Source organism: Rhamphochromis sp. 'chilingali' (assembly GCF_963969265.1).
Source record: "Rhamphochromis sp. 'chilingali' genome assembly, chromosome: 12".
Taxonomy (NCBI): Eukaryota; Metazoa; Chordata; class Actinopteri; order Cichliformes; family Cichlidae; genus Rhamphochromis; species Rhamphochromis sp. 'chilingali'.
In genome coordinates, this window is record NC_137939.1 from 10,317,187 (window position 1) to 10,344,396 (window position 27,210).

The following is a 27,210-nucleotide window of genomic DNA, read 5'->3' on the forward strand; positions in this document are numbered from 1 at the left end:
GCGGAAATCCGGGAACACCAGACCAACGAAGTTCGAGAGGCTTTTGGGCAAAAAGGGGACACCTTCCTGTTCCTTTTCTGGAGAATACACAGATCGTTGTTTGAAATCGGGGCAGAATAATCCCCTGATCTGTGTCACGACTGAAGGGTTGTCTAACCCCTAAGGTTGAAGAATGAAGAGCAGAGGATCACCCAACTGGACGACACTGGTAGCTGCAGCAATAAAAGAAAGGCTAAAAGCTCTTTGGACAGAGGTTCTAGTCTGAGTACGTCTGAAGGGTATAAGGCAGCACCAAATAAAGCTGTGGGAGACCTGGGGAGTGTCATCTGGACCTGCTACTGTTGGAATCATAGTTTTTCTTGCATCTGAATTGCGCAAACACAGAGGTTATCCCACATATGGTTCGCCCCTCAGGGGGACAAAGGACCTCAGGAGTGAGAAGAGATGAACCCGGCCACACTGAATTGAAGGGTGTTTGTGAGGTCATTATTTTAATGACCTCATCAGGGGGAATTGTTGGATTGTAGTGTTATTTTATGCCATGTTATACCCCGAATTAAAGATTGTGAATTATTATGTAGATTAGTTTGCATTTTCCTCCTGAAGTAGAAGAAGCTGATAACTATTACATTAGTTAAACTGATTTGCATTACATTAAACTGCTGACTTGTTGTGAATGAATGATATTGTTTTATGATGCATTATACTGCTGAGTTATAAGAAATCTAATTTGTCTGAGTAGAAGAGAACAGAGTGTGCTGGAGTTTTCTGCCCCATTTCAGCAGGAGCAGATAAACAGGGAGCCAAGGTCGTAGCTTAGGCGCTGTGTGAGAGAAAGCATGTGAATGTTTAGGCTTTGTATGATAAGGTGGAGGCACCAGAGGCTATAAAAGTTTGAGCAATGCTCCACCATTTTGAGATTTTGAGGCTGTCTGCATCAGTGTCCATCTCCCACGCGTGTGTTCATTAAAATCATCGTTTGACTCAACCCGGCCGGACCAGTGTTGTTATTGTGGTTTTTTCTCTTGTCTCCATCCCCAATATTTTGAACCTTAACACTCTGTAAGTAGACTGTATATAAAAGATGGACATGGCTTTTGAGTTTGAAAATAAAAGTAAATGCAAGTAAATGCAGAAATGCATGACAATGTCTTTATTTCTAATGGCAAGCAAGTGTGTTTGGCTACATACAATATGTTGTTTGGTGTTGGTTCACTGCATTTTCACTCGCTCTTGAAAATGGTTGTGGTGTAAAAAAATAAAATAAAAAAAATCCTTTCACAACAGTAACCCTACTCATTGAAAAAACAACAAGGTTGGAATTGTTAGGGGGTTGCCTCACCAATAACATAACTCTGTGAGTCAAGATAAGCAGCTGAAGGACACCTTTCGCATAATGAGCCAAGCAGATTTGACACCCTGGGAATGAGAACCAGCTAGAATAAAACATGATGTTCATTTTCTAAACGATGGTCCACATAAAAACAAAAAAGGATGATAAAGAAGAGGATGCTTTGGGGCAGACCTTCCTTGTTACCTTGATTCCTCAGTCAGATCTGCTCCTCGCTTGTCACGTCCGAAACATCAAATTTCCAAGGCCAAGATGCTCAGTACAGTGAATTTTCATTTAACCCAAGGCCTAACATTATACTCAGGGACGTGGGCCTTTTGAGTGACAGCTAGGTGCTAGTGGTCTTTTCCAGCATTAGGTTTTACACTACTATAAAGTAATTGGTCAGTCAGTGTCGCAGTTAGTAGCTGTGTCCAAATCCACGGGCCGCATCCTTTGGAGGCTGCATTTATATGCCGATTATGTCACAGCGACGCGCCGAAGGCTGTCCAAATTTGTAGACTCCTTCAAATGCGGCTGACAAATGCGTCCTCCTTTTCCCTAGATTTGAAGGATGGGTCAGGTGCATCCTTCGTGGCCCAACCTATCCCAGAATTTATAGCGCAGGCCAACCAATTCCAGTTTCCAAAAATGGCGGCAGCTACGTAGTTTTAATATTACTCTTTCTGGGTCACAAAATAAAGTTTTAACATATTTTCAGGCGAGAATGTAGCTCTGTAAACTTCAAATATCTGCTCGATTTATCATGAAATCACATATTTGCAATAGTGCTCCGATGTTTTTGGAGACGTGTTACCCAACAGCTCAATAGCTGACTGGGAGGTCAAGGCTCTCTAGAGCTGGTGTTTTCAACCCTACCGTGGTCTTTTGCTACTCAAGTTAAACATGATATATAAGTCACTTACATAACTTAAAAATGTTATTCTTTGACTTTTTTCTGTTTGGCTGAGATTAAAGTTATAGTTTTCACACAGCTAAATACACGTCAAACAGAAAACGGATTAAACAGAAGTGTGAGATGGTCAAGAACTTGTGCCAATGTCGTGTTATATTTTAGATAGCAAGGAGCAGATGGCTGAGTTTATTAATCTCCCACGTAGACCGTGAATGCCAGGTCTTCCGAACGATACGGCCCCTGAATTTGGACACAGCTAATATCATTGTAAATCACAGATGACCCTTGCTAACCAAACAAGCTAGCCAGTGCTAGCATTAGTTGGTAGCTAATATCACAACTAGAGTCTTCAAGACAGCAGTCCACAAACTGACATCTACCTTTTACATTCAATAGTAAGTAAACCAGCTGAACAACTGTTTTTGGATATTCTTATTAAACTCTTGTTTCACTTTCTTACAGAAACAGCAGAAAACATCAATTTGCTATTCATATATGCTCCTACACGTGCAGACTTCTTACACCTCTCTTCCTTCTTTCTAATTCATCTGACCCACGCTCAGTACCAGCCTAGAGTAATGTTGTGTCAATTAAGGGAGCCTACTGATTTGCATCTGCCCAGCATCTTTTTGTCTGTACAAAAAAAAAAATCACTTCAAAACAAGGACATCAACTTGGCAGGTAAAGCTTTAGTCACTGGCAATGATGAACATTTCTGTCAAACCCACGACCCCGGCACTTCTTAAAAAAAACAGTTAAGTATGCATAATGCTCCAGCAGCCAACGCATATAGCAATAATGCTGAAAGGTCACAGAGAGACAAAGCACGTGGATGCGCATTGATATAGAGCCATTAGTCAGGCCTCTCTTGAGAATTCTCACTTAAATATAAAGCAGCCTATGTGACAAGCGACCGCAACAGCATGAACTCCCCCTTCAAAGCTGATGTGTCTCTTGTGATACACAACGCCCACCGCTTCTCAGCAGAATGTGGGGAAAACGGCAGGTCCTATGGGTTCCTGCAATTTGTCCTAATGGTTTTACATACCTCATTCAGTGAAAAAGTCACTTTGATTTACCTGAGCAGAGCCGGCAGCTGGGAGGACATTGAGATTTCAGCGGATGGGTGCCTTGTACGACAGCGATAAATAATCCAGAGGGTGTGTTTAACAGATAAATGGCTTTTTGCTTAAGTGCTATCCCTCCTGTGTAGACTGTGTGGGCCTGAAAGGGCTGCCGTGATGCCGTCCTACTCTGCGCACTGTTCATTCTCACCGCCTGCAGCTTTAATGCTCAGCTGCTTTGCTTTCTTATTCCTCTCCTGAGACCATTCAGGCACATACTAAGAAAAGTCCAACCTCCCAAACAACACACATAGTTAATAAAACTTTCAACACTTCATGTGCTGAACACTTGGCGCCTAATAGCTCTTTCACAGTGCTTTGACAAAATTTGTTTTGCCCCAAAATGCATCTCCCCTGGGATGAATTCTAATTTTCACACCAGGCAAGAAATGACATCAATTAAAGTTTTATTTCCCTATTGATGACTTTTGAAACTAAATGAAAAAAAAAGCAATTTCACTGTTTTCTTCTTCATGATCAGAAATGACACTTCTTGGGGGTAATTTTTATATATTAATCCATAAAATAGTACTTCCTTTAAGAAGTTCATCAAAGTCAGTTTTAGCCACAGTAATCCCCTCAGGGTATACTAATTCTCACAGAAAGCTAGAAAGAAAAATATTCTCATTTAAATAAGTGACTGTTTCTCACATTCTTAGTTTAATCAACTGATAAATCATTTTATTAAACTTGTACTAGCCCTTTGAGAGTAGACTTCACCTGGTAATAAATCTTTCAGACTTAATCAAGATTAATCTTTGAGAAAAAGGTGAAACTATGTGGTTGTCCCTTTGGTAAACAGTTAGCTTAAATGATATCTATAGCGTGCACAGCTTATGAGGGGTCATTTTACAGCTCATGTCTCAGAGATTTCAGCCATGCTAGTAGTTATATGAAGTTGTAATTCACTTCATGTAAGCATTCACACTTAGCTACATGCTAAGTGTGTGACATAAAAGACAAAATCCTGAGAGCAGCTTGGGCTAAGAAAATTTCTTATGAGGGCAAAACTATCACATTTACACACGACTTACCTCAAAGAATATAAGATCCTCAAAGAACAAAAAATACGTTTCCAGACACCATACCCAGCTAAAATGAGAATTTATTGGGAGAGCAGTCCACGCCTGTACAAGAGTGCATCAGAAGTGGCAGAGGATATGAAGAAGCAGGGTTACGCTGTGGAGCTGCCACACTGCGGGGACGTCAACTGGGAACAGGTTCTCACCCGAAGCGCACACTGGGAGAAAACGGATAGCTCACACTCCGAACGTGTCCTTGGAAGGCTTCGTGGATTTCTCAGACAACAAGTATAAACTATCTTGTGTTAAGCCTCACTGGACTAAGCGGCTAAAATACATGTTTTTGCTCTGTAAGTACTGTTTCCTAATCTCAGTTTATTATAATAGAGGAAGAGGTGTTTAGCCCTTCTATTGCGTCTTATTTAAGATTTATAAAGAAATGCCTCTACCATATGCTGGCATTGTACGCATTGCTCCCGTAACGATTTTACTTTATACCATTTTTTGCTCAACGTGGCAAAGACTAAGGAACTGATCGTGGACTTCAGGAAGACCAGGAAACACTTGACCCCTGTTTCAATCCAGGGGGTCAGTGTTGACATTGTGGAGGACTATAAATACCTTGGAGTACACATTGACAATAAACTGGACTGGGCTAAAAACACCACAGCACTTTACAGGAAGGGCCAGAGTCGTCTCTATTTTTTGAGGCGACTGAGGTCCTTCAACATCTGCCAGAAAATGCTGAGGATTTTCTATGAGTCTGTGGTGGCCAGTGCGATCCTCTATGCTGTTGCATGCTGGGGGAGCAGGCTGAGGGTCGCAGATGCCAACAGACTTAATAAACTGATCCGTAAGGCCAGCAATGTTGTGGGGATGGAGCTGGACTCCCTCAAGGTGGTGTCGGAGAGGCGGATGCTGTCCAAGATAAAGACAATGTTGGATAACACCTCCCACCCACTCCATGACATGTTGGTCAGTCACAGGAGCACGTTCAGTGAGAGACTGAGATTACCGAAAAGCACCACTGAACGACACAGGAAATCATTCCTGCCTGTGGCCATCTCCCTGTACAACGCATCCACTTAACACACTGTTTGCTGCTACAACTACACATGTTTCTTTTCCAAATATTTATTTATAAGTGACTTATGTATGTATGTATGTATGTATATATATGTATATATTGTACTATTCTTAGTTAGCATATTGTCTGTCTTGTCTTAATGTTGGTTTAAAATGGAGCACTGTAACAAAAAATAATTTCCCCCAGGGATCAATAAAGTATTCTGATTCTGATTCTGATTCTGATTCTTGTGTTAGACCTGTGTCATGTAAAACAGACTATGTTGATCAGGACCGAGAGAGATACTTAAAATGTTCAGAGACAAGAGAAAGCTGCTGGATGCAGCGATGGAGCTCCTACATATGGTAGGATTTTTTCTCCAATATTGTACGAATGGACACTATAGAATGACAGGGCACTATAAAGCCCCAGGAGTGGAAGTCAAGGTAACATATGTTCAGTTTTTGTGGTTATTTTGTTCTTATAGTTCTATGTTTGGAGCGTCGACGTAATTGGTTGGAAATACCGGTATGAGTAACTGTGACTGTAGAGCAGCTTCATGGAATGTAAACGGACTTAACAACCCTGTTAAGAGGAGTGAAGTCATGTCTAAGATAAAGCGGGAAAAAATACAGATTGTGTATTCATTTATCATTTATCTCAAACAGAGCATGAGAAGTTAAAGAAGTTTGGATTCACAAATACATTTTACAGCTCTTTTAAAACAGGTAACAAAAGAGGAGTTGCGGTATTGTTACACAACTCCCTACATTTTGAACTTACCAGACAAGTAAAGGATAATGAAGACAGATATGTGTTAATTCAAGGTAAAATAGAGGGCAAAATGGTAACTCTTCTTTCAGTCTACCTACAACCAAATTATGATTTGAATTTATATCACTAAGTGCAGCTCTGAAGAAAGCTAAAGAGAATCAGCTAAATGGACTTGAAAATACACTAAAAGATTTAGAAAACAGACACAAAAAGACTCAATCTGACCAGACCTTGAAACAAATTCAGAAAATTAAAAAACAAATTCTTGATATATATCAGGAAGAAGAAGAGAAAAAAATACAAATTTTTGAGACAATCATATTATGAAACGGGGCCAAGGGCAACAAAATTACTTGCTAGAAAACTTCGTAAAAAGCAAATGACGCATTCTTTATGCTCAGTCCTTGATCCCCAAACTGGGAATTACAAAGTGACCTGGAGGGAATTGACTTGGCATTCCAAACCTATTACAAAATGCTATACACAAAACCTGCACAAGCCAATACAGAAGATATAAAAATGTTTCTTAACTCATTAGATTTGCCATCAATTGGTGAGTGTCAAAAATGAATGCCTAACCAAACAGATTCAGAAAGAAGAATTGGAAATGGCCTTAAGACAGAAATACAGTAAGAGATACAGCCATCTGTAAAACACAGTGGAGGCCATGATTTGAGAGTGCATTTGAGCCAGTGGTGTTGGGAATATTGTCAAAACTGATGGAAGCATGAGCGCAGATAACCATCATCAGATTTTGATCTGCCATCTGGAAAGCATTTCAGCAGTTTCACTTTTCAGCATCACAATGATTTCACAGACACTGCCAGTGCAGTAAAAGCATACCTGGATAGAAGAACATACTGAATGGGACACTATCAGTCATGGATTGGCCTGCCCAGAGCCCAGACCTCAACATTAATGAAGCAGTGTGGGGTCATCTCGACAGAGAACAGAACAAAAGGCAGCCAACATCCAAAGAAGAGCTTTGAATGTCTTTCAAGAAGCTTGGAGAACTATTCCTGAAGACTACTGAAAGAAGTTAGAAGAAGAGAGTTCAGGCTGTATCAAAGAATAAAGGTGTTTGTAGCTAATATCGACTTTCAAGCTTGTTAAAATTGTACAAACTCTGTGTATTTCCATGTGCACTTGAAAATGTTTCAGTTGCTTGCTATTCCACATTTTACTAGCACAATTTAAAGAACTGAAGTGCAGGTTTTGATGCATTAAAGGCCAGCCATTCTGGCAAGACTCCAGGAAGTCACAGGTCCTTGAGCAGAAATTAGGCACATAATACCCTAATATGTCAAATTTTAACTCAGGTATGATAGATGTGCCCCGTTTTTTCCCCAGGTTTGTGCTAAGCTAAGCTAATTGGCTGCTCGCTTTAAGAGAGATAAATATGACAGTGCCGACAATGTTTTCATTTAAAGAAGTGAAAAATGGGGTCAGCATGAGTGTAAGAAACACTAATCATTTTTATCTTGTGAGTTCAGTCAAGTGCGATACATTCCCATTTCCGATATTTTTAAACATGGCCTGAAGGATGACACAATATGAAAGCAATCAATAGATACTGCACCAGGAAACCGGGTGAAAGGAGTCTCTAGGCACTTTGTGACATGCTATATTCTGGATCAATGTGTGATTACTGTCATTAAAAGACTTCAGTACAGGAAGCCTAACATGATTATAGTAGTTTATATTGATTCCAGATTCTATCAAAACACACCGTTGTGCCTTCATTCTGTCCTCCTTCGCTTTAGCCTCCATTCTGGCATCTTTGTGTCAGCTGACTCAATGTTCGATCTTAAAGAGATTCATTTTTGGCCTCTCTGTGACTCTGCATTCATCTTCTCAGTGTGCTCAGCGATGTAAATCTTGCCCTGAAAGACAGCGTGGCTCTGTCCTATAAATCACCCCTCTACTGAGAATTTCGTCGTCTTTTCGCAGTTGTACAAGTAAGAACCTGCCAGGTACGGCCACATTATTGTGTTATGTTGTAAACAGTATTAAGTGATGTGGCGTCATATCAGTGACACAGTTCATATTGTCTGTAATGCTATTGTTAGCCACCTGTCATAAGTAACGGATAAAATTTGAACACAATGTGCTTATTTCAGTCATGTCTCCAAGTGTCTGGCCCTAATTTCTTGCTTTATTCTTAGTTGTGGCTAATTTTGTCTAAACAGCAGAAGTAGGCTAATGACTAAATCGTCAATAATTTACCCCCAAGTTTCTTTCTGCTTCTTTGAAAAAAAGCAGTGTCTGTGATACTCTTAGGAAATATACATTTTTCCAATATTTTGTTTTATGGATTGGCCACGTTTTATATGAATCGACTGCATATTTTCACTCTCACGTGGTTCTCCTGGTTGCTTGTGCTATAAATGCCTGGCATGTACGTGTAATGCAGAGAGAGGGAGAGAGAAAAGCTCAGCTTTAAAACGCCAGGACAGTCAGGGGTTTTTATGTCAGTAATTTCATTGTTGTGTCTTTGTTGCGATCTTTTTGTTTTTTTTTCTTTTCATGACTACCTGTCACATCCACTTAGACAGAGGTGAGGTGGGGTGCTTTCTGAACCAAAGTGCCCTTCAGTCTGCTCGACCAAGTACTCCCTGGGAATAAAACCAAAACCACAGGCTTCCACTCCATGAAACAATTCTCGCTGCCACTCCTCAGAGATCTTCCACTACAATCTATTGAATTTCAAAACAGACTGGCAGAGAGACAAAAGCTGAGGCCCTGATGCAACGTGTTTATTCCGGGTAATGAAATCTAGATTGCGACGGGGTCTTTGGCCATTTAATCTATCCCCCTCCCCGCGTGATTGTCTGTGGGCTTGTCTGCACATTTAGGCTCACTTCAAAGGGGTTCATATCCTGAAAGACTGCTGACAGCTGAAGTTGCCTTTTGGGAATTTGGAGATTCCGGGCCTTCTCACACTGACCCGCCACTTGCATTGGCAAACTCAAAGCAAAGACTTACTGACAGGTTATTCTAATACCGGGACAACAGAATGGAATATGTAATGTAATCAGCACCGGTAGCAAAATTGAGTCTAATGATCTCTCATCTTTATTTCACTTGAAAGACCGGTGTGCAAGTGCTTTATCTTGTGACAAAGCACAAGTATGTAACACATGGCTGTCCGTGCAGCAGACATACAACTCCCATGTATCTTAGATCAGGCTAATGCACAAGTGCGAATGAGACGCGGCGCTCTCCAACGAACACGATGTGCGCCGACGGGCTGCAGAAGCCAAATCCAACAGGAGGAGATGATAGGGTAAATCCACACTGTGGTTCTTTTCAGCGCCGCAGTGTGTCTCCGACTGCCTAATGAGGCCTTATTAATTCAGATCAGGGTGAATGATTACCTCATCATTCCCATTCTCCAGAGAGCTTCCACTCCCTCTATACTCTGCCCAGTATTTACAGCATGGTAATACAAAAGGCCGTCTCTAACCACAAGACTTGCATTTGCCATTTTTGAGCCCGAGTCAAACAATATGGGCTACAACACACCTCTAATATGGTCAAGTTATACATGTTCCTGTGGGATGCTGCAATTACTTGGAACTATTTAAAGTCTTCATAAATCACCGGTATCTGCTTTATGTATTCTCTTTTGGAGAGGCTGAAACTCCCACTAGCAGCAGATCTCTGGCAGTAAACACAGAAAACCCTCCCCATCTCTGTGCAGAGACTAGTTGCCTAGCAATGAAGTCTCTGATTTTATGGTCTTTGAGGCTTACATACACAAGAAAATGGCAGAAAAAAAAGGATTAGATTTAGAGTACTGTAACAGCCAGACTCTCACTCTGATTTGCAATGTTATGTGGACATTATCAGGCCAGTGGTCTTTAGATAATGACCAAAAAAAGGAGTACAGACAAAAATACTGCATGACCAAAATCATAATCCTCAGTGAGTGGCACGCTGTACATTGACACTGCTCCATGGGTGACAGAACCCTCGCAGCCTTTTGACAGAGTTAATGAAATATTACACAAAAGTTAATCTCTGAGGTCAACACAGAGTTTGTTGTTAATTACATTTGCAGTAATCAAATTTAAAGCTTCATGGTGAGGAAAAGGATGGGGGTAATAACACCAGCTCAAATCATTTCCCAGATTACCTCAGTGGATGTTAACATTTCCATGACAATAGGTGTTGATTGATTGATTGATTGATTGATTGATTGATTGATTTCAGTGTGCTAAAGGATTGGCAGGAAGATTTCATGAGTCTGGCCAAGCACTGGTTTGTAGTTCAACCATCTCAAAGACCTCATATTTAAATGACCTCTTCTGGTGTGTTTAAAACAAGCTTAAAACTTTCAGCTAACGAGTTGCTGATTTTTAACTTAGTCTTAACTTGCTTGTTAAAGATGCCACAATTGGGTAATCATAATAATCTTCCAAATGAAATTGTAAAAAAACAATGCAACCAGTCATGGTGACATAGAGAGGAATATTACTCAATCACTGTTATTACAGACAGTGACCAAAAAACTACATTTTCTAACGTTTTCTGTCAGAGCTAGTGTTGGGTAAGTTACTTTAAATTAGTAACTTAGATACATTTCTAGTTACTTCTATCAAAAGTAACTCAGTTACTTCAAGTTACTCGTTACTTTCAAAGTAACTAGTTACTAGGGAAAGTAACTTTGGTTTTACTCAGAATTCTCTTGTTAATGTGTTGCTTCCGTAACTGGATACCCAGCAAGATTGCCAGTCTTCTAGCTTGCTTACTTGCCACAAGTGCACTGTGCCACCTATCAATAGAAAGGAAAAGATAATGTGCATATTTCCACAAGAGAAATCCCACGCCTGGATCGTTGACCGCCGCCATGATTCTAGCCTGCTTTTTACATCCAACACAAAAACTGCAGTCGTGGTGGTTTCGATTGTACTCAGGACTCGGAAATTCCGCCTTCTGAATAGGAAGATGTAGGTAACACCAGACTGCAGATGAGCTGCATACAGCATACATCCTGATGTTATTTATCTCTCAGAAACAGTTCATAACTTCCCTTCAACTCATTCATGTCACCTAAAAGGTAAACCTGTTTCTCCATCAGCTCTGATGATTCAGTAAGGACATCTCCTGGTTTTATCTTCATGTTTCCCTCTCATCAGATAACCAAACCGACATCATGACCAGCAGCTTTCACAGCTGTGGCTCCAGCAAACACCAGCTGATACTAGAAAGTAAATTCTAACAACAGCTGATCAAGCTTAAACGTGCTGCTGTTGTTTAGCGTGACCTCCGCTGGTTTCCTCTTTCTGGCGCAAAGTGGGCGATAAACAAACAAGAGAGAAAAGCCGATCAGCTGATCATTGATCAGTTTCATGATTGAAGTAGAAACAGGAGAGGGAGGGGGGAGAATGAAACTGTGTTTCTTTTCACCTCAATACGAAAACGCGCAATATTTTCTCTGAATACGAGACGATTCCGTTTTTTACGGGATGGTTGGCAACTCTAATAATTAACCTTATGAACAAAATAAAGTTCAACATCAGTAACATCATAGCACCCACCCAGCTGTATAGAAACTCTGTTATGCTAGCTAGCACGCAGTACGGAAAAAGTCAGCATAACGAAAATAAACTACACCTAAACTTGGTATCTGACCCAGATAGACTACAGGTCTTCTTACCTGAAGTTCAGTTCACCTGATACTCGGACGGGCGGCCGCTTCGGGTCTCTCCTCTTGCCTCCCCTTTCCCTCATCCACCTGCTGGCCTCCACCACTTGCTAATGTTATTGAATCTGTAGAAGCGATAGCCACCACACGAAGTAACGAATAACGAGTTCCTGGTTTTGGCATAATAACTAGTTACCATGCTCGTTACCACAATAATAACGTAGTTACTGTAACGTGTTACTTAATAACGAGTTAGTCCCAACACTGGGCAGAGCATTAGCGGTTTTTCAAAATAAACAGGTTTAAGCTAATTAATTGGTTTATACTGGGAACAGATTATGATAAAATAAATTCTATTGTTATTCTATTAAAAGCCTTCATTTTCTATGCTAGCATATGTGTCTGTGTATATAAGCACCAAGAAAAAGTTAAATTAAAAGTAACTTCTTTTTTTTTGTTGCTCTTAAAGAAAAAAGCTATTGATGTTGACTGCTGTGGATTAGCTGTATTTGAATGACCTGTGGTAACATGGTTATAGCTATATAGTTTAAATTTCAACCTTGAAAAGATAGGTTGAGATTTTGGAAGATTGAAATAATGTAGTGATTCACTAACTTTACTTTTCTCTGTCAATAATACAGAATTGATTTTTTTTAGAATATTTTTTTAGTTTAGGCAATGGGGAAAGCAAAAAGGGACATTTATAATAACAATAGTTATGACATGGTATCAGTATGCATGCTACTATTCCTTTTGGCTTTTCTGCTGCTCTATACATATAATACCTTTATTAGCTTAAAAATGTTTATCATCATAAATTAGAGTTTAGGACCCACATCCAGACACAAGGAGACAGGCAATCTAAACAAAAAGCAAGCTTTGGATTTTGGCGGGTGAAAAGTCCATCAGAAAAGCAAATGGAAGCCACCACTGTCTCGAAACACTGAGAGGTGAGTGCAACAGACACTGGGGAAAAGGAAAATCAGGACTTAAATACACACAAGGTTGTTAGCGGAAGTGGACACAGAGAGGTAACGAGACATAGGTGACAATAATCAAAGACAATGAGAGAGGAAGGGAAATAAACTAAACATGAGACACTAGAGACAAAAAGAAAAGGGTTGACTCAGAAGGATAAGATGGGAGAAAAATAATGGTCTCATTTTTTCAACAAGACACTGCTCAAGAAGTCTTGTGCTTTATTCAGACAAAACTTTGCAAACTTAAGCCATCCTGCCACGTTGATTTTAGCAAGAAGAAACTTTCAGCTGGCAACACTTCCGAATACGTTTTGTTCAGTCTTGAACTTTAACATTTAACATGCCAACTGAGGCCTGTCGAGACTGAGATGTAGCTGTTGGCTTTTTTGCAGTTTCTGTGAGCATTGCTCGGTCTGACCTTGGGGTTAGTGGGAAAATTGTGATATTGTGTACACCTGAATGCTCTAGTCCAGCAAACTTCCAAAACGTCAGCTTTTATAGAAGTGCTCACACTCGCCGATGATCCTTTGATCAAGTGCAGCTGACTAGCAGCACCTGTGAGCTTACGGGCAATAGGGGTGTACTTAGTTTTTCACAGGACTGCATATGTATAAACATGCATCTTCACTCTGTATTCACATGTGAAGCTGATGATCATTGCAATAATATCGTGCTGATTCATTAATGAGTCAAAGTTATTTTTGGATCTCAAAAGGCGTTACAATAAAAGACAATGCCATCAGCAAAGAGAGAGGTTTGAGAGGAAAACAGTTAACCTACACTGAAAAAAAATGTTTTGTTCAATTTACTAAATTTTTTTATGACAAGTGGTTGCACGAAATAAATTTGTTTGAATCCAGAAATATTTTTTAAGTACACAGAATTTAATTTAAGCGAGTAAAGCCAACATATATTTTTAAGCTACTTTAACTTAACTGTTGTGGATACGACTTAGTCAAATAATATTAGTAATTCCAACTAAGGTTGTGTTAAGTGTACCAGAATAATTTGTTTCCTTTAAACTTATGTCCCAAAGTTATATTCAAATCAATAAAATTGTTAATTTCTCTCTATTTCAATTAAGTAAATTTTACTTTAAAAAAAAATATTGCTTACCCTGATTTGTAGTTTTTAATAACGCCAATAATGAAAACAACAAAATTCTTTCACATCATTTATTAATGCAAAATTTGTTGCAAACAGAATAAGAATCCACATGTAAGGGAAATTGCTGTAATTTGTATAATGCAAATTACAAAACTTTTGTCTATGAACTAATAGCTTTAAAAAGCTCTATTCAAATAAAACAGGAACAACAGACAAGAGAAATGTTAACCAATGTTTCTCTTCCTCTAACAAAGAATAAAACACTGCCAGCGGTATAAAGTATCACAATTAGAAACTGATGCATCCACAAAATAACCAAAGTTTCAGACTTGCTGTTCTGGTGAGTTAACACTGATTATAGGTCAGCAGCTATCAAGGACCGGAATAAAGAAAAATTGCTTCAGTAAACTGAATAATTACAAAGTTGCTCTTCAAGCTACTCAAATGTACCAAATGCGAAACATTCATTATTGAAAGTTAAAATGTTCAATCAAAACATAACACAGAACGTGAGAACGAATGATGGTTATACAAATGTTTCACTCCTATTCACAAGAGCACCAGTCATTGGTAATTTACATAACAAAATGTAAATGGATGTGTGGTTTTAGAAATCTTCCTATCCAGTAGCAATTTTGTTCTTCAGCCCAAGGACTTTGGGGGAGAGCTTTTCCCCATCCAATCCCATCAACACTTTCTGAATGAATTCATAATAGTGCCTCAATTCCTTGGGGTAGGCTAGGTTTAGTGCATAGATTACTCCAAGCATCAATGCACAAGCTTGGGCCGGAGATCCAATGTTGTCCATGACTATCTCCCCTTCAACAAATATTCCAATGTCATCATAATGTCCATTTTGTCCATCCTCCTTGTTGATGACATAAATGCCCATGGTGTGCTTCTTTAGGCCTCTCTGGATGTCATCTCCTTCAATGTCCTAAACATTTAATAAAAAAGGTAAAAGAAAAACAATTAACTCTACAATTAAATTCCAATCTAGTCGTTTGTGTGTGTGTGTAAATATCTATCTAAGAAGTGTGTGTATAGATGACTTGCTAACAATGACTTACCAAGTACTCCCGAATAAGGCTTCCGTCCTCTTCACCAAGGTAGAGGCAAAGTGCCCTGAGAACTGCTTGCCTTTTCACTTTAACATCACTTTCAGCCTGTTTAAAGAGAGTTGCTGATTAAACCAATTTGGAAAAAAACAACAACAATGTCTGACATTCGCAATAAGTAAATTTTATCATAAGTCAGTTCAAACATAGTAAATAAAATTTATATATGAAAATTTCAAAATTTAGATTGCTTGGCCGGTCACCTAAAATGGCTTATTTGACTCACCAGTGACCTGCCACTTAAGACAAATTAAATCCAAATAGAATTTGCAATATTCAGATTTACCTCTTGCATGATCTGCAAGTGGTGGGCAAGTTTCTGCCCAGAAACACCGCCCTTCTTCTGGAAAACTGTCATCAGCTGAGGTGTAATTCTGTCTAACTGTGCCGCAAAGGTCGTCTCCAGTTGAAGTGTTGTAATACGCTGGAATTCAGCATTTACCTGTATCACACACACAGAGAGAAAAAAAGAAGACTGGTGCTTAATCATTGGTATGATTATTTTGTTATTTCTTCATTAAATGCTACAATGCAATTGCCATCACTTCATAAAGCATAATTAGCATATGGGTTAGTATACAGTGCATGAAGGATGTTACTACTGTTAATCAAAGAAGAAATGAATGGCATCAGTCCATTTAGCGGGTTTAAAGGGTTTTAAAAAGCAGATATTTGTCTGTTTCAGGTGGTTGGCAACACATTTTCCTGTGCTCTTTGTCCGCTGGTGGGAGTGTCTCGCCTGTGAGGTCAGCACCTCTTGGTGGTGAGAGGTCTTAGGGGTTTTAACTTGACCCATTTATTTTTTTTATCTTATGAGCAACAAAGTTTGTTCATCACATTTTTAATTTACATTTGTTTAGCACATGCTTTTAACAATCTGAGGCTAACTAAAAACTAATAGCTAAATAAAAGGTTTTAGGTTAATTCACAATTGATAATCTGATTTCACTCTATTCATTATTGAGATGATTAATCAATCATTTCAATAATCAAACTCACGATAAAATAGTTTGGGTATATGTAGTTGGTTATATGTAGTGCAAACTTACTTAAACAATCAAATATTTTTTATTTATAAGAAAAATCAAAAATTTATTTTATTCATGTTTCTACACTTTAAGTCACTTATGTTTTTCATACACAACTTGTATTTTAAGTGCTGCTCAAATAAATACTCTGTACGGTACACAGGTCAATCACTATAAATGCCAGCCTCTTTATACCTATATTTGGGATCGTCTTAATCCAAGTGGCCCAGATTAATTAATGTATAACATAAGGAATTACTGAAAAGCAAACTCAGCAAAAAAAAAAAAAAGCATGCCTTTACCTCATTAATCTGGAAAAGTGCAGGCCACCTAGCTTTAAACTCCCCAGCGGTTGGACTTCCCTGCACCACCTCTTGTCTACGGTAGGAAAATGTTCTTGACATCTTCTGTCTTACATCTGAGGCACTGTTTCTTCGTCTGACGTCGGTCAAAAGCTCAACCCTGATGTTTTCTAGACTGTCATCCGTTTCGCCAGCTGGGTGTAATGGACAAAAATTGACCTCAGCCTTTTTAGGTTTCTTAACATTTTTGGCTGGGAGGCAATCATCACTGGATTTGTTTTTCAAAGCATTTATAGTCACTTCAGGACAGTCAATGTTGCGCATCTTTGTCCTGTAATTAGCCATCTTATATTTCAGGCTAATCATCCAGCCATAGTAACCTGTGGCAGATGGCTCTCGCAGACAAGGGAATTTTTTGATCAGTGCCCCTGCAACTTCATCTATTTGGTAATTTTGAGGATAAGCAGTAAACTGAAAAATCGCCTCAGCTAGCTTCTCTAAGATGTCAGATTTAACACCTGGAGTAATCTTGAGCCGAGTTCCAGTTTCTCTGAAGGTCTCATTTCCACGCTGAAGTTGCACCTCTACATTGAATGAAAATCGAGGAATAGTAAACTCGCGAGGCCATGCACATGATCTCAGCTCACTGTCTGACTGTGGTAGAATTATGGTGCTGTCTGAGTTGGATGAAGACGATGAGAGACTGGAGTTTCTTTGAATGCTTTCTGGACTTGCAGAGGAGTCAAGACTGCATGTGGGATACTGCTTTGACAAAGTTGCACTTGTATCCAGATTTGCCATGTACACAAGTTTGATTGTACTTCGGTCTTGAATGTCTTGCATTGATGTTATGTTCATAAACTCATTATTGAAGTCAGGATCCATGAATTGAATACGAAAGTCTCTTTCAATTCCAAATGCTTGGCAAATTGTGCTCTGAAGATCAGTCAAAGTTCTTGGCATCCCAGATGGAACGTCAAGTCTCCTAAAATCATCATCTGCCACGATGACTCTCAGCTTCAGCTGCTCTGCCATTCTTCAATCTGATTTTTAAAGACATTAGAAGAAAAAAAAAAAGTTAAAATACTTTGCATTGAATAATTTTATTAGGGAGCACAAGAGTGCAGAACTGCAACACAGGTTTTACGGGTAAAAAGCAGTTTATTTAATTTTATTCTATAGCTTCATACTGGGGGTTTTTTTTTGCATACGTCAGCCAGAATCCTCAAAAAGTGTCACTTTGCTTTTAGTGGTATGTGTTGCAATTCATCCTTTATCAAAATGTTTTGAGCATCATCAATGATGTTTTTTTTAAGACACATGACAACATGAGGCATGTTTGGCCAAAAGAACTCAAATGTAATGGAAAAAAAAAATATTACCCTTGTGGGAAGTATCCAATCTTTATTAAAAATAAGCTAAACATTTGTGGTACCCCTCCTGTTGCCATGAAGATAACTGCAACTGAACACATGCAACTGAACACATGCAATTGAAGACAACATTTACTACCTTCTATATGAATGAATCTTTTAAGTATGACCATTCGCCGGCCTCCAATCCTGTAATCTGCCAAGGGGTACTGGTCTACCAAGGCACCAAGATCAACGAGGGAGATGTGTGATGTGGGAAAAAGTTCAAAACCTCTAAAATGCTCCCTATACCAGGCACCCATCTCTTTGACAATGAAGCTCAGGTTTTCCTCCACAACAACCATTTGGACAACTTCTGCAAATTCAGGCAATCCAGCAGAGCAGCCATAAACTACAATCATGCCAGGCCTGTAGTTTGTTCCATTTACAGAAGCATTCTTTGTGAGCTGAATATGGGTAATATCAGGGAATTTAATCCTCAAGTCTCGCTGTACATCATGATGCAGAATGTCAACAGAGACAGTAGAAACAGCTGAGACAGTTAGGCTCGGCCTTACAGTTGTGACAGACTCCAAGTGGTATACCATCATGAACTGATGTTTCACTGCCAGTGACAGTAGCACATTTTTAAAGCACCGTGTGTGACGAACAACCTGTTTGAAAAAACTGTGCTTTGCCTCGAACCTCATGGTCCACATGCCAACAAGTGGCCCAAAGAATTTAATCATCTGTGGATAATGCTCCACAAAATGATGTTTTGGTAACAGCTTCAGTCCTGGAAACAGCTCTTTCAACCTACATCTGTGGTCAGAGACTCTAGACTCAAGGAAAGCAATTGATTGTTCTGTGTGTACTGGTGCAACAACTAGTTCAACAACGTCCTTTAGGTCCAAAATTACCTGCCAAGCTGTTTCATCTGGAGGTACCAAGTGTCCTACCAACAATGGAAGGAATCGTAAGAGACTCCAATTTTCATGAGCATTTCCTCCAATGCTTTTGTTCTGCATGAAAGTCCTGCACTGTAATCCCTAACAGTTGTCCTAGCTCATAACTAATAAGCTCATAACACTCAAATGTCGTTTTGTAGTTAAGCAAACTATAAAGTATTGAGCTCTGTTGGCTTTTATGCAGCTTTAATTGAATAGGGCTCAATATCTTTTAGCTAATTTGTTTGGAACGCTCAAAAAGTTTAAGAAGCATATATTAGTGACGTTCTGGTGGGTGGAGTCTTGTCGCTCCTTCAGGAAAGCTGAGTCAGCCATCTTGAATTTACCTTGATGCGGGGAAGATTTGGCCAGACGTGTGGATTAAGAGTCCCCAACTTCAACCCACCACGACCACCACCTTATTTCTTTTCATCAACTGCCATAAATTTGGTAAGTCTAACGTGTTTTTGTTTTGTTTAAATTTAATTTCGATAAACATTCTTTTTTTTATTTTTTACTGGAAATATATTCGTACTTTGTGCACAGTGAATGTTTGTTATAAATGAATTCGAATCCAAGTAATTGTAATTTTAGAAATTTTCGAATGTGACAAATACGTAATGTTATTTCAAATTAGAATGGTGTAACGTTTTGGCGGTTTTCCGTGGGGGACAACATTTCCCATAATGCATTGTATTCTTGCCCGGGAAGTTGACGGTGGCAGTTCTACCTCCATGCATTTGAACTTTCTACTAAAACTTTCCACTGTCCGTTTCTACCGGTTGTCGTATTCGCCGGTAATGCACGTGCGTATTGTGAGTATACTTATTTCAATAAGTGTCCGTGTTACACAGTCAGTAGTTTACGCTGTTGAGCTGTGTGTGTGTGTGTGTGTGCGCTAGCATGAAGCGAACAATAATAAACAACATGAGTGTGTTATCATGATGGTAATTAGACACATGTTTGTATTTTTTCGTAGTCTCAAATGTGTGGTTGTGAGATAATCTCGAAATCCTTTTAACAGTTTAGAGGGGTATTCCACTAAGCGAGCTCTACAAGTCAAGGCTTGCGGAAAAACGCATCGCCTGATTCAGCCTAACATTATACACTGGTCGAACTCGGTGCTACGAAAGAAGTTCAGCTAAATTGTTCGCGCTAATTCGACAAGGCTCAGCCAGCCAGACTGAGGCGCCTCCTTGACACCTTTAAGCCAGACCCTATCGATCTTTGATAGATAAATGAAATGAAATGAAAATAAAGAGCCGCGTTCTGCTCCCAGGCTAAGAAAAAATCATTGATGCAGACTGTGCGGATCACAAATACTCCCTAACCTGTAAGGCTGGGGTGTCCAAACTTTTTTCACTGAGGACCACTTACTAGAAATTGGGTAAATAACCTTAACTTTAGTGTATTAAAGATCACAAAATCACTTAAAAGTGGTCGAATATGTTATATTGTTGAATATAATTAAAGACAAAACTGCCTTCATCACAGCTTTCCATAAATGGATCTTTATTGATTCATTCAGAAAAAGCTTTGGTAGCTTATTTTCAGAACAGGAGCCTCAGATTTCTTCTTAGATAGAAGATTTACAGCACAGAGAAAAAACAATAAAAGGGAAAATAGGACGGGTAAATTTCAAGTTTGTTATTTAAGTTATTAAGCTTAGCAACACACCTATTAACATTAGTTTGAAACGGTTAACATTAACAGACTGAACTGGACTTAATAACAGGAGTGCATATAATCTTAGTAAATTATTGTGGTGAGTATCAGCTGCGCTGGGTATGTAAATCGGGCCATCCAGCTGCTGTGCTGATTCGACGTCACTCGTGCCAAAAATCTGGACAAATGTCACTTGATCAAGGAGCAGATCTGCATAAGATGAGATCAGCTGACTACGTGTGTGTGTTGTGCAAAAAATGTTTTTGAACATTAATAAGTCGTCTTTGTGCACATATTGTTTACAGATATGAGACTGCAAGGAGCGCTACAGAGAATCAACATTTCACCAGTTGTCAGTGGGTGAGTTTTATAATTTGTGTCCTAATTTAAATAAAAAATAAATACAAAGAAACTAGAGAATTTTGCCCTGAATTATTCAAAATTTTTAGATTTTTTTGGGTTACCCTTCAAGATTGACAGGTTTAGCCCGTTACACAAAAAGTTTGGACACCCCTGATCTATAACAATGACAATCAGAACATGGCTATCCAACACTTTGTTTTTACTCTGCATTTGTGTAAATACTATTCTAATAGATATTGTATGTTCATCTAGGAACAAGCATGATGTAAATACAAGACGGGCCCTTGTCCTTCTTGCACTTCCTGTGTACCTGCGTGAAGATGCCTCCACGTTATTCAGGACTTGTGATGTAAGTGTACTGGCCTCAGCATCAACCCCTTTGCCTAGCTGTTCAGTCGAACATATGACATCGCTCAGAACTCAAGGAGAACCAGGGTGTATATCAGGAAGGAGGTTCAACACAGTCCTCATCTGACTTGTTTTCTCCCATATATCAACTATTGTTGAATAAGATTGCAAGAAGATTGTTACGCATAAACCAGAAAACATGAAAATAGTTGAAAGTTTTTATCCGCAGATTTTTTTTGTATAATAATCTATCTCCCTTTTTAAAATTCAAGTGTTCTATTTTTTTGGAGGTGCCATGTTGTGGTCAGAGAAATGTTTGATAAATAACAAAAACAAATATCTTGGCATATATTTATTATTGAAAACACTTATTTAAACATATGTTTTGAAACCAAACCCAAATTAAGATTATTGTAATGCATCATGATAATGCAATATCAAATTAAATCGTTGACATTATAATTAGGGGTGGGTTTTTATAATCGATTCATCGATTAAAATCGATTCTGGCTTGGATAACGTAAAATCCATCCATCCATCTTCATCCGCTTTATCCGGAGCCAGGTCGCGGGGGCAGCAGCCTAAGCAAACGTAAAATCGATTCATTAAAATCCTGAATCGATTTTTTAATATAAATTTATTTTGCCCGAAATGCCAGAATCTCAGGTGACATCTCACAAAATTTCAAGAACCACCAAACAGTTAAGACAGTAAATGAGAGCAGGTACACGGATTCTGCACATAGACGTAAACACACAGCGCGACCCGCGGATCAGAATCAGTTAGATGTCGCCTTTCTCACGGTCGGGGCTGAAAGCCGACAGCTCGCTGATTCTGATCTGTCGGCGGGTCCGCGCTTTGTGTTCACGCCCTTTATGCGCTGATTCTAAAGCTGTTAGTTTGATCTCTCTCCAACAATATTGACCGAACCAGCAGCAAAAGAAGATCCAAACGCTTCACATAAACATCATCGTGAATTCACTCTGACTTTTACTGTTTTGCTTCCATCTCTCTCTCTCTCTCTCTCTCTCTCTCTCTCTCTCTCTCTCTCTCTCTCTCTCTCTCTCTCTGTACTTCAAGAACAGTTTCGCTTTCTTCATTATTCGCTTGCTTGTTACGCACAAGTCTACTGTTGCTTACAGCGCTGTCGGCCGCTGTTTTTTTCCCCTTTACATTCTTCCGAAAAGAAAACCTAATTTCTGCTGTTCAATACTGAACAAATTTAAACTTTTTAAAATTATTCAAAATGCAAAACGCTTAGCCGTGTGTCTAATAAAACCGCTGTAACGTCAGAGGTAATGTTCATATGTTGATTAATGGTTTTCTTTCGTTTTTGATGTACTGCAGAATATTTTTATAAAATCCCAGGCCAGGAAAATCACCTACATGTTTTTCTGTGTTTTATTCTCAGCTACTTTGACACAAAGGCATCTGCTGTGACGCTCACACCTTTGATAAAGTCTTGCGTGTGTCAGCTTCCTTTTTATTGATACAAAAATATGTAAATGTACTGATCTGAATTATATTTCTGACTGTCAAAATTTCCCAGAATTAAATCGAATCGTGGATCGAAGCGATTCGGGACCTTGTGAATCGGAATTGAATCGATTCTAGAAATCAGTGACGATACCCAGCCCTAATTATAATCCTAAAAGAAACGTGTGACTTATGAAGATTCACACCTCTAATCAATAGCATGATTTGTGTCCTTGTGGGGCTGAACTCGTTCTTGTATTATTTTTGTTTTGCAGTCAGCAGATGGTCCAGACCTCACTGACACTCCTGTGGCTCTGCTGACAGTTGTCACGGATGACACTACTGATTCGGCCCTCTTCAGTCCCGAAAGCATCTGCATCGTCGTTGAGGATGAAATACTTGTGAATGGTCCCACAAATCTGGCTGAGTCATTTCTCCTGCTCTTTGGGTACATCTATGCACTAGACCTACAATACCCAAAGAAACTTGAGCTTACATTCACATTTATCCAGAAGGTTGTGATGTGCCTTGAGGACAACAAACCACTGAAAGGGCGTCTACTGATGCTGAAGAATGATTTGTTCAATGAGTGAATCACTCACAATGGACTACTTGTTGAGCTGAGTATTGAGGAAGTTTTTTTGTTTGTTTGTTTTTCCTAATCATTTGCCTCTTCTACCTCACATTTAAGATGAATGACTGTTCAGTTCACTATTCATGTTTAATGTTCTGTTGCCTAATACGTAAATGCACTGCCTTGATGTTTGTTCCCTATAAGTACAGCAGTGGAAACCAGTACTGTTTTTTTTTTTTTTTTAATGTATTTTTAAAAAAGAAAGTGAGCTGCAGCTGTCAAGGTACAGTAAGTGTTAAATGCCTCAATGTTCTAATAGCTGCAATTGCTGTTAATACTGAAAATGTTATTGAATTTTAGAATTGAGATGGAGACCCTTGGAGTCTTTTTCTCTTGTTTTATTTATGAAGCACTTTTTTATGAGTGAGCTCTGTTGTTTGTGCCTTTTTAAAAGCACATTGTGTTTAATAAAAAGTTGTTAAATTGTTAGTGTTGTTACTTTCATGTTTTCTAACACTTTTAGCTGATTATAATTTACTGGGCAAACAGTTTAGAATTATTTGTAAGTGTATTTCCCACAGTATTTTAAAAATATTGAAGATTAAGTGTTATTTCCCATATTATAAGTTAGAAAATATGAAAAAGTTTGAGTTTATTTCCCACATCGTATGAGTTGCAATATGTAAAATATTTTAAGTGTATTTCCCACCTTAATTAAGTTGAAAAATATTGAACATTTTGAGTTTATTACTCCCTAATTATAAGTTGAGGAATATCAACATTTATGAGTTAACATTGAGGTAATTTAAGGCAACTGCAACTATAATTTTTATTTTAGTTAAACTTAAAACTTTTAAAAACATCACTAAAAAATTGTTGTGTAATCTGTTACACAACAATTTTTGAGTTCTGTGAACTTATTAGGTTTTACAGTGTGGGAATAGCATGAGGGCGATTACTCTTGTCTGCCCATTTGTAGGGAAATGTCAGAATGGACTCATTGAGGCTGTCAAGTGTAAAATATTTTTTCAAAATTAAGATATTCAGGCAGTATGCCAACTCAACTGGTAATATGCCCTCAAATATGTCATGTGCAATATCTGGAGGATATCCACTGCAAACACTGAAATGGGAGAGATGTGCAGAGAAAACACACCGTCTTTTAACACCGTGACATGGTTTTGCATTACTCTGTGCAGAACTTACATGCATTTCATGTGTCTCTTTGCTTCTCAGAGTAAACACACCTGAACTAACCTCTGTTTCTTGAATATCAGATCTTTTGGCCTCACAACATCTGCAAAAGTATTCACCTGAAAAACTCTCAATAAATCCAGAAATACTGTGTGCTCCTAAATTATCTGCTATGACACACTGTATTGTGCCCCTGACAAATTCTCCAAGATGTGCAATAAAAATCCCTTGACTTTCCAAAGTAACAAGATCACTCAACAACGGCTCTAGAATCTTTTCATATCCATATGTCTTTACATCTTCAGACTTGCAGAGTAAAGCCAGATAAATGGAAGTCAGTGATGAATGGCAAGCAGGTGGTAAATTGCTAAGAGTCCAATATATGGCACATATTTTGTGCTTTTTACGGGAAGTGCCAAGTGGATTGCAAATCTCAAAATCGTCAATATACAAATTCAGTAAAACTCGCAATTCACCTGCTGATAAAAAACTGTTTTCTTTGAAAAACAACCCCTCCCTATAAGACCTGTAAATCACTTCTTCCCCACTTTGTTCTGTTATGCGACTACCATCCAAAACCTTAGCAAGAAGGTGGCAATCACTGAAAAGCTGCTGTAAAACCTTTAAAACTGGAACATACTGAAATGTTCTTTTATTTTTTTCATCCAACACATACTCTACAGGCTCTACAACTTTAAAATTTTCCTTGTAGAAATTTTTGCGCTTAAAGGATGTTGCCAGGGGACAACCTTTACCTACTGATTTATACACAGGATTAGATGTACACAGTGCAGATGCAAGTTCTTCAATGACTGACTGGTCTATTTGCAAGCTGTGACTGTTCAATGTGTCTTGGATAACTTTTGCTGCCGTACACAAAGATGCTGTGCCCAACAAATACTGAAATTCCTCCAAAAGTTCATCAACTGCAGCACTTGGAACGTGAAAAATATTTTCTAGTTTTAATAACACTGCCGCAAGCTTTAGCTGAACTACGTCTTCATGATAATTTGATGTCTCTAAATCAACAGGCTGTTCGTCACCCCACAATTCCTCAGCATTTGAAGCAACATGCTCTGCAGTTTCAGTTGCAAAAGATCCTCTGACAATATCCTCTTTGAAGTCTACCAGCGAGTGTAAACTGTGCTTGCGACTTTTGTGTGACTTAAAGGTACTGTAAATATTTGATTTGTAGTCACAACCTTTAAACATACATGTTACTGTCTCATTGTTTTTTAAATGACGGCTAATGTGCACAAAATATTCACGCTCTGTTCCTAATTCACTACAACAACATAACTGACAGGAAAAAGTTGTAAATTTGTCAGAGTGCTCTGGGGTATTGCTATGATTCCTTGACAAGTGTGTCAGAAGTGAATTCCAAGTCTTTAAAAGACATGGACACTGAGGATATAGGCACTTAATGTGATGGCCACGCCCAAAATGACTATGTTTCAGTCTATAGTGCTTAAGAAGTTCTGATCGTCTAGAAACTTCTGCACTGCAGTCTTTACACTTCCACATAAACTGGACATACAACAAAGAGAGAAAATTTGAAACAAAAACAAAAAACACACTTAGTACTTTACACAAAGAAAACTTTAGCTGTGGTTAACCTACAAGAATGGATGCATCTTAGAAGTATGCTTGTAGGCTGTATTATCTAGAGCATTCTTTTCCCAACTCTGTTGCTTGAGGATGCCCATCCTGCATATTTTTGATGTTTCTCTGCTTCAGTGCACCCTGGCATATTAACTGTGTCAGTGACAGACTTGTGCACAACTTGAAGAAATTAGGCTAAACATTAGTTCAAATCAGTGTGGCGATGCAAGGAGGCATCTAAAAAAATGCAGAACAGAGGTCTTTGAGGAACAGGGTTGGGAAACACTGATCTAGAGTGCACCTAAAATCTGATCAGGTTAGAAAGCAATACCATAACAGTGCCAATTGAACAATCAAATAAAAGGAAAAAATAAAAACTAATATGTTACAGCCAGCAACTTTCATGTTCAACTTTAAATAATTTTCTCTAAAGGATGGGAACTGTTGGCAACACATGGAATCAGTGTTCTACGCCCTAGTCTTTAAAAAAAAAAAAAAAAAAAAAAAAACTGTACAAAATATAGAGGCATCTTTTCTTAAACTATATTAATCATATGTAATAATTGATATTAATTAATATCAATATTAATAATCACAAGAACCCTTAAGATGAGATAGATAAACTTGTCAATGCAATACTGTCGTGATAAATATGTAAGGAATTTGCATGTACTTACCAAAATAACACAGTTTCCTTGAATAAACAATAACACACAAGGGGAAGAAAATCTGCCAGAAAAGGAACACAAATACAAAAAATTAAAATGAGGACTTTAGAAAGACAAACAATTACCATTTCCAAGCCACTTCATGATACTCCCTTGTAACAAAACAAATCTTACTTGTGCCTCTGTAAAAACTACAGATGGCACGATACCACTTTTTTTTTATGTCCGATACCGATATCATAACTTTGATTATCTGCCGATGCCGATGTGAATCCGATATAGTGTATTTTATAATAAAACTGGGTTTTTAAATAAATATTTTGCTACATTTTGTATAAGTTCATACTCAGTTTAAAAAAAAACATTAAAACTATTCTGTTATACCTGTATGCAAAAAATACACTGCACCCAAAATATTTTATACTTCAGCAATACTGATCAACCTAAAAAACTTACACCATCCTCCTTACTCAGGTATTCTAAACAGCACATAGAAATATTAAACAACCTAACTAATAGGGCTGCCAACTCCCAGCAAAAATATTAGGAAACCACCCCCCACCCTCTGCCTCATAATGCTTAACTGACGTAATCGACTTTAATG

At 38.5% G+C, this 27,210-nt stretch overlaps 2 protein-coding genes across 4 annotated transcripts; one reads left to right on the plus strand and one right to left on the minus strand.

Annotated features, from left to right (window-relative positions):
* Positions 1-14,060: 14,060 nt before the first annotated feature.
* Positions 14,061-26,668, minus strand: LOC308406997 (uncharacterized protein). Of its 2 annotated transcripts, XM_080898355.1 has the most exons (5): positions 26,616-26,668; positions 16,418-17,460; positions 15,374-15,529; positions 15,040-15,135; positions 14,061-14,906 (listed from the first exon to the last, which is right to left on the minus strand). In XM_080898355.1, exons 2-5 carry the CDS (start codon positions 17,450-17,452, stop codon positions 14,589-14,591), a joined length of 1,605 nt encoding a protein of 534 aa, XP_080754481.1. In that variant the 5' UTR covers positions 17,453-17,460; positions 26,616-26,668; the 3' UTR covers positions 14,061-14,588. The 2 variants fall into 2 exon arrangements, with proteins under 2 accessions (XP_080754481.1, XP_080754482.1); XM_080898356.1 differs by lacking the exons at positions 16,418-17,460; positions 26,616-26,668 and having other exon boundaries at positions 15,374-15,921.
* Positions 18,836-23,824, plus strand: LOC308407611 (uncharacterized protein). Of its 2 annotated transcripts, none has more exons than XM_080899401.1 (4): positions 18,836-19,166; positions 20,687-20,741; positions 20,997-21,093; positions 22,844-23,824. In XM_080899401.1, exons 2-4 carry the CDS (start codon positions 20,689-20,691, stop codon positions 23,159-23,161), a joined length of 468 nt encoding a protein of 155 aa, XP_080755527.1. In that variant the 5' UTR covers positions 18,836-19,166; positions 20,687-20,688; the 3' UTR covers positions 23,162-23,824. The 2 variants fall into 2 exon arrangements, with proteins under 2 accessions (XP_080755527.1, XP_080755526.1); XM_080899400.1 differs by having other exon boundaries at positions 18,836-19,531; positions 22,844-23,823.
* Positions 26,669-27,210: the final 542 nt, after the last annotated feature.

What these genes read in the sequence shown, in the direction of transcription:
- LOC308407611 (XM_080899401.1), top strand. Translation starts at nt 20,689, where the DNA reads ATGAGACTGCAAGGAGCGCTACAGAGAATCAACATTTCACCAGTTGTC. An exon ending in ATTTCACCAGTTGTCAGTGG is followed by an intron (nt 20,742 to 20,996) that starts GTGAGTTTTATA and finishes ATGTTCATCTAG; the next exon opens with GAACAAGCATGATGTAAATA. An exon ending in CGTTATTCAGGACTTGTGAT is followed by an intron (nt 21,094 to 22,843) that starts GTAAGTGTACTG and finishes TTTGTTTTGCAG; the next exon opens with TCAGCAGATGGTCCAGACCT.
- LOC308406997 (XM_080898355.1), bottom strand. Translation starts at nt 17,452, where the DNA reads ATGGCAGAGCAGCTGAAGCTGAGAGTCATCGTGGCAGATGATGATTTT. An exon ending in CACTTTTCCAGATTAATGAG is followed by an intron (nt 15,530 to 16,417) that starts GTAAAGGCATGC and finishes TGTGTGATACAG; the next exon opens with GTAAATGCTGAATTCCAGCG. An exon ending in ACTTGCAGATCATGCAAGAG is followed by an intron (nt 15,136 to 15,373) that starts GTAAATCTGAAT and finishes CTCTTTAAACAG; the next exon opens with GCTGAAAGTGATGTTAAAGT.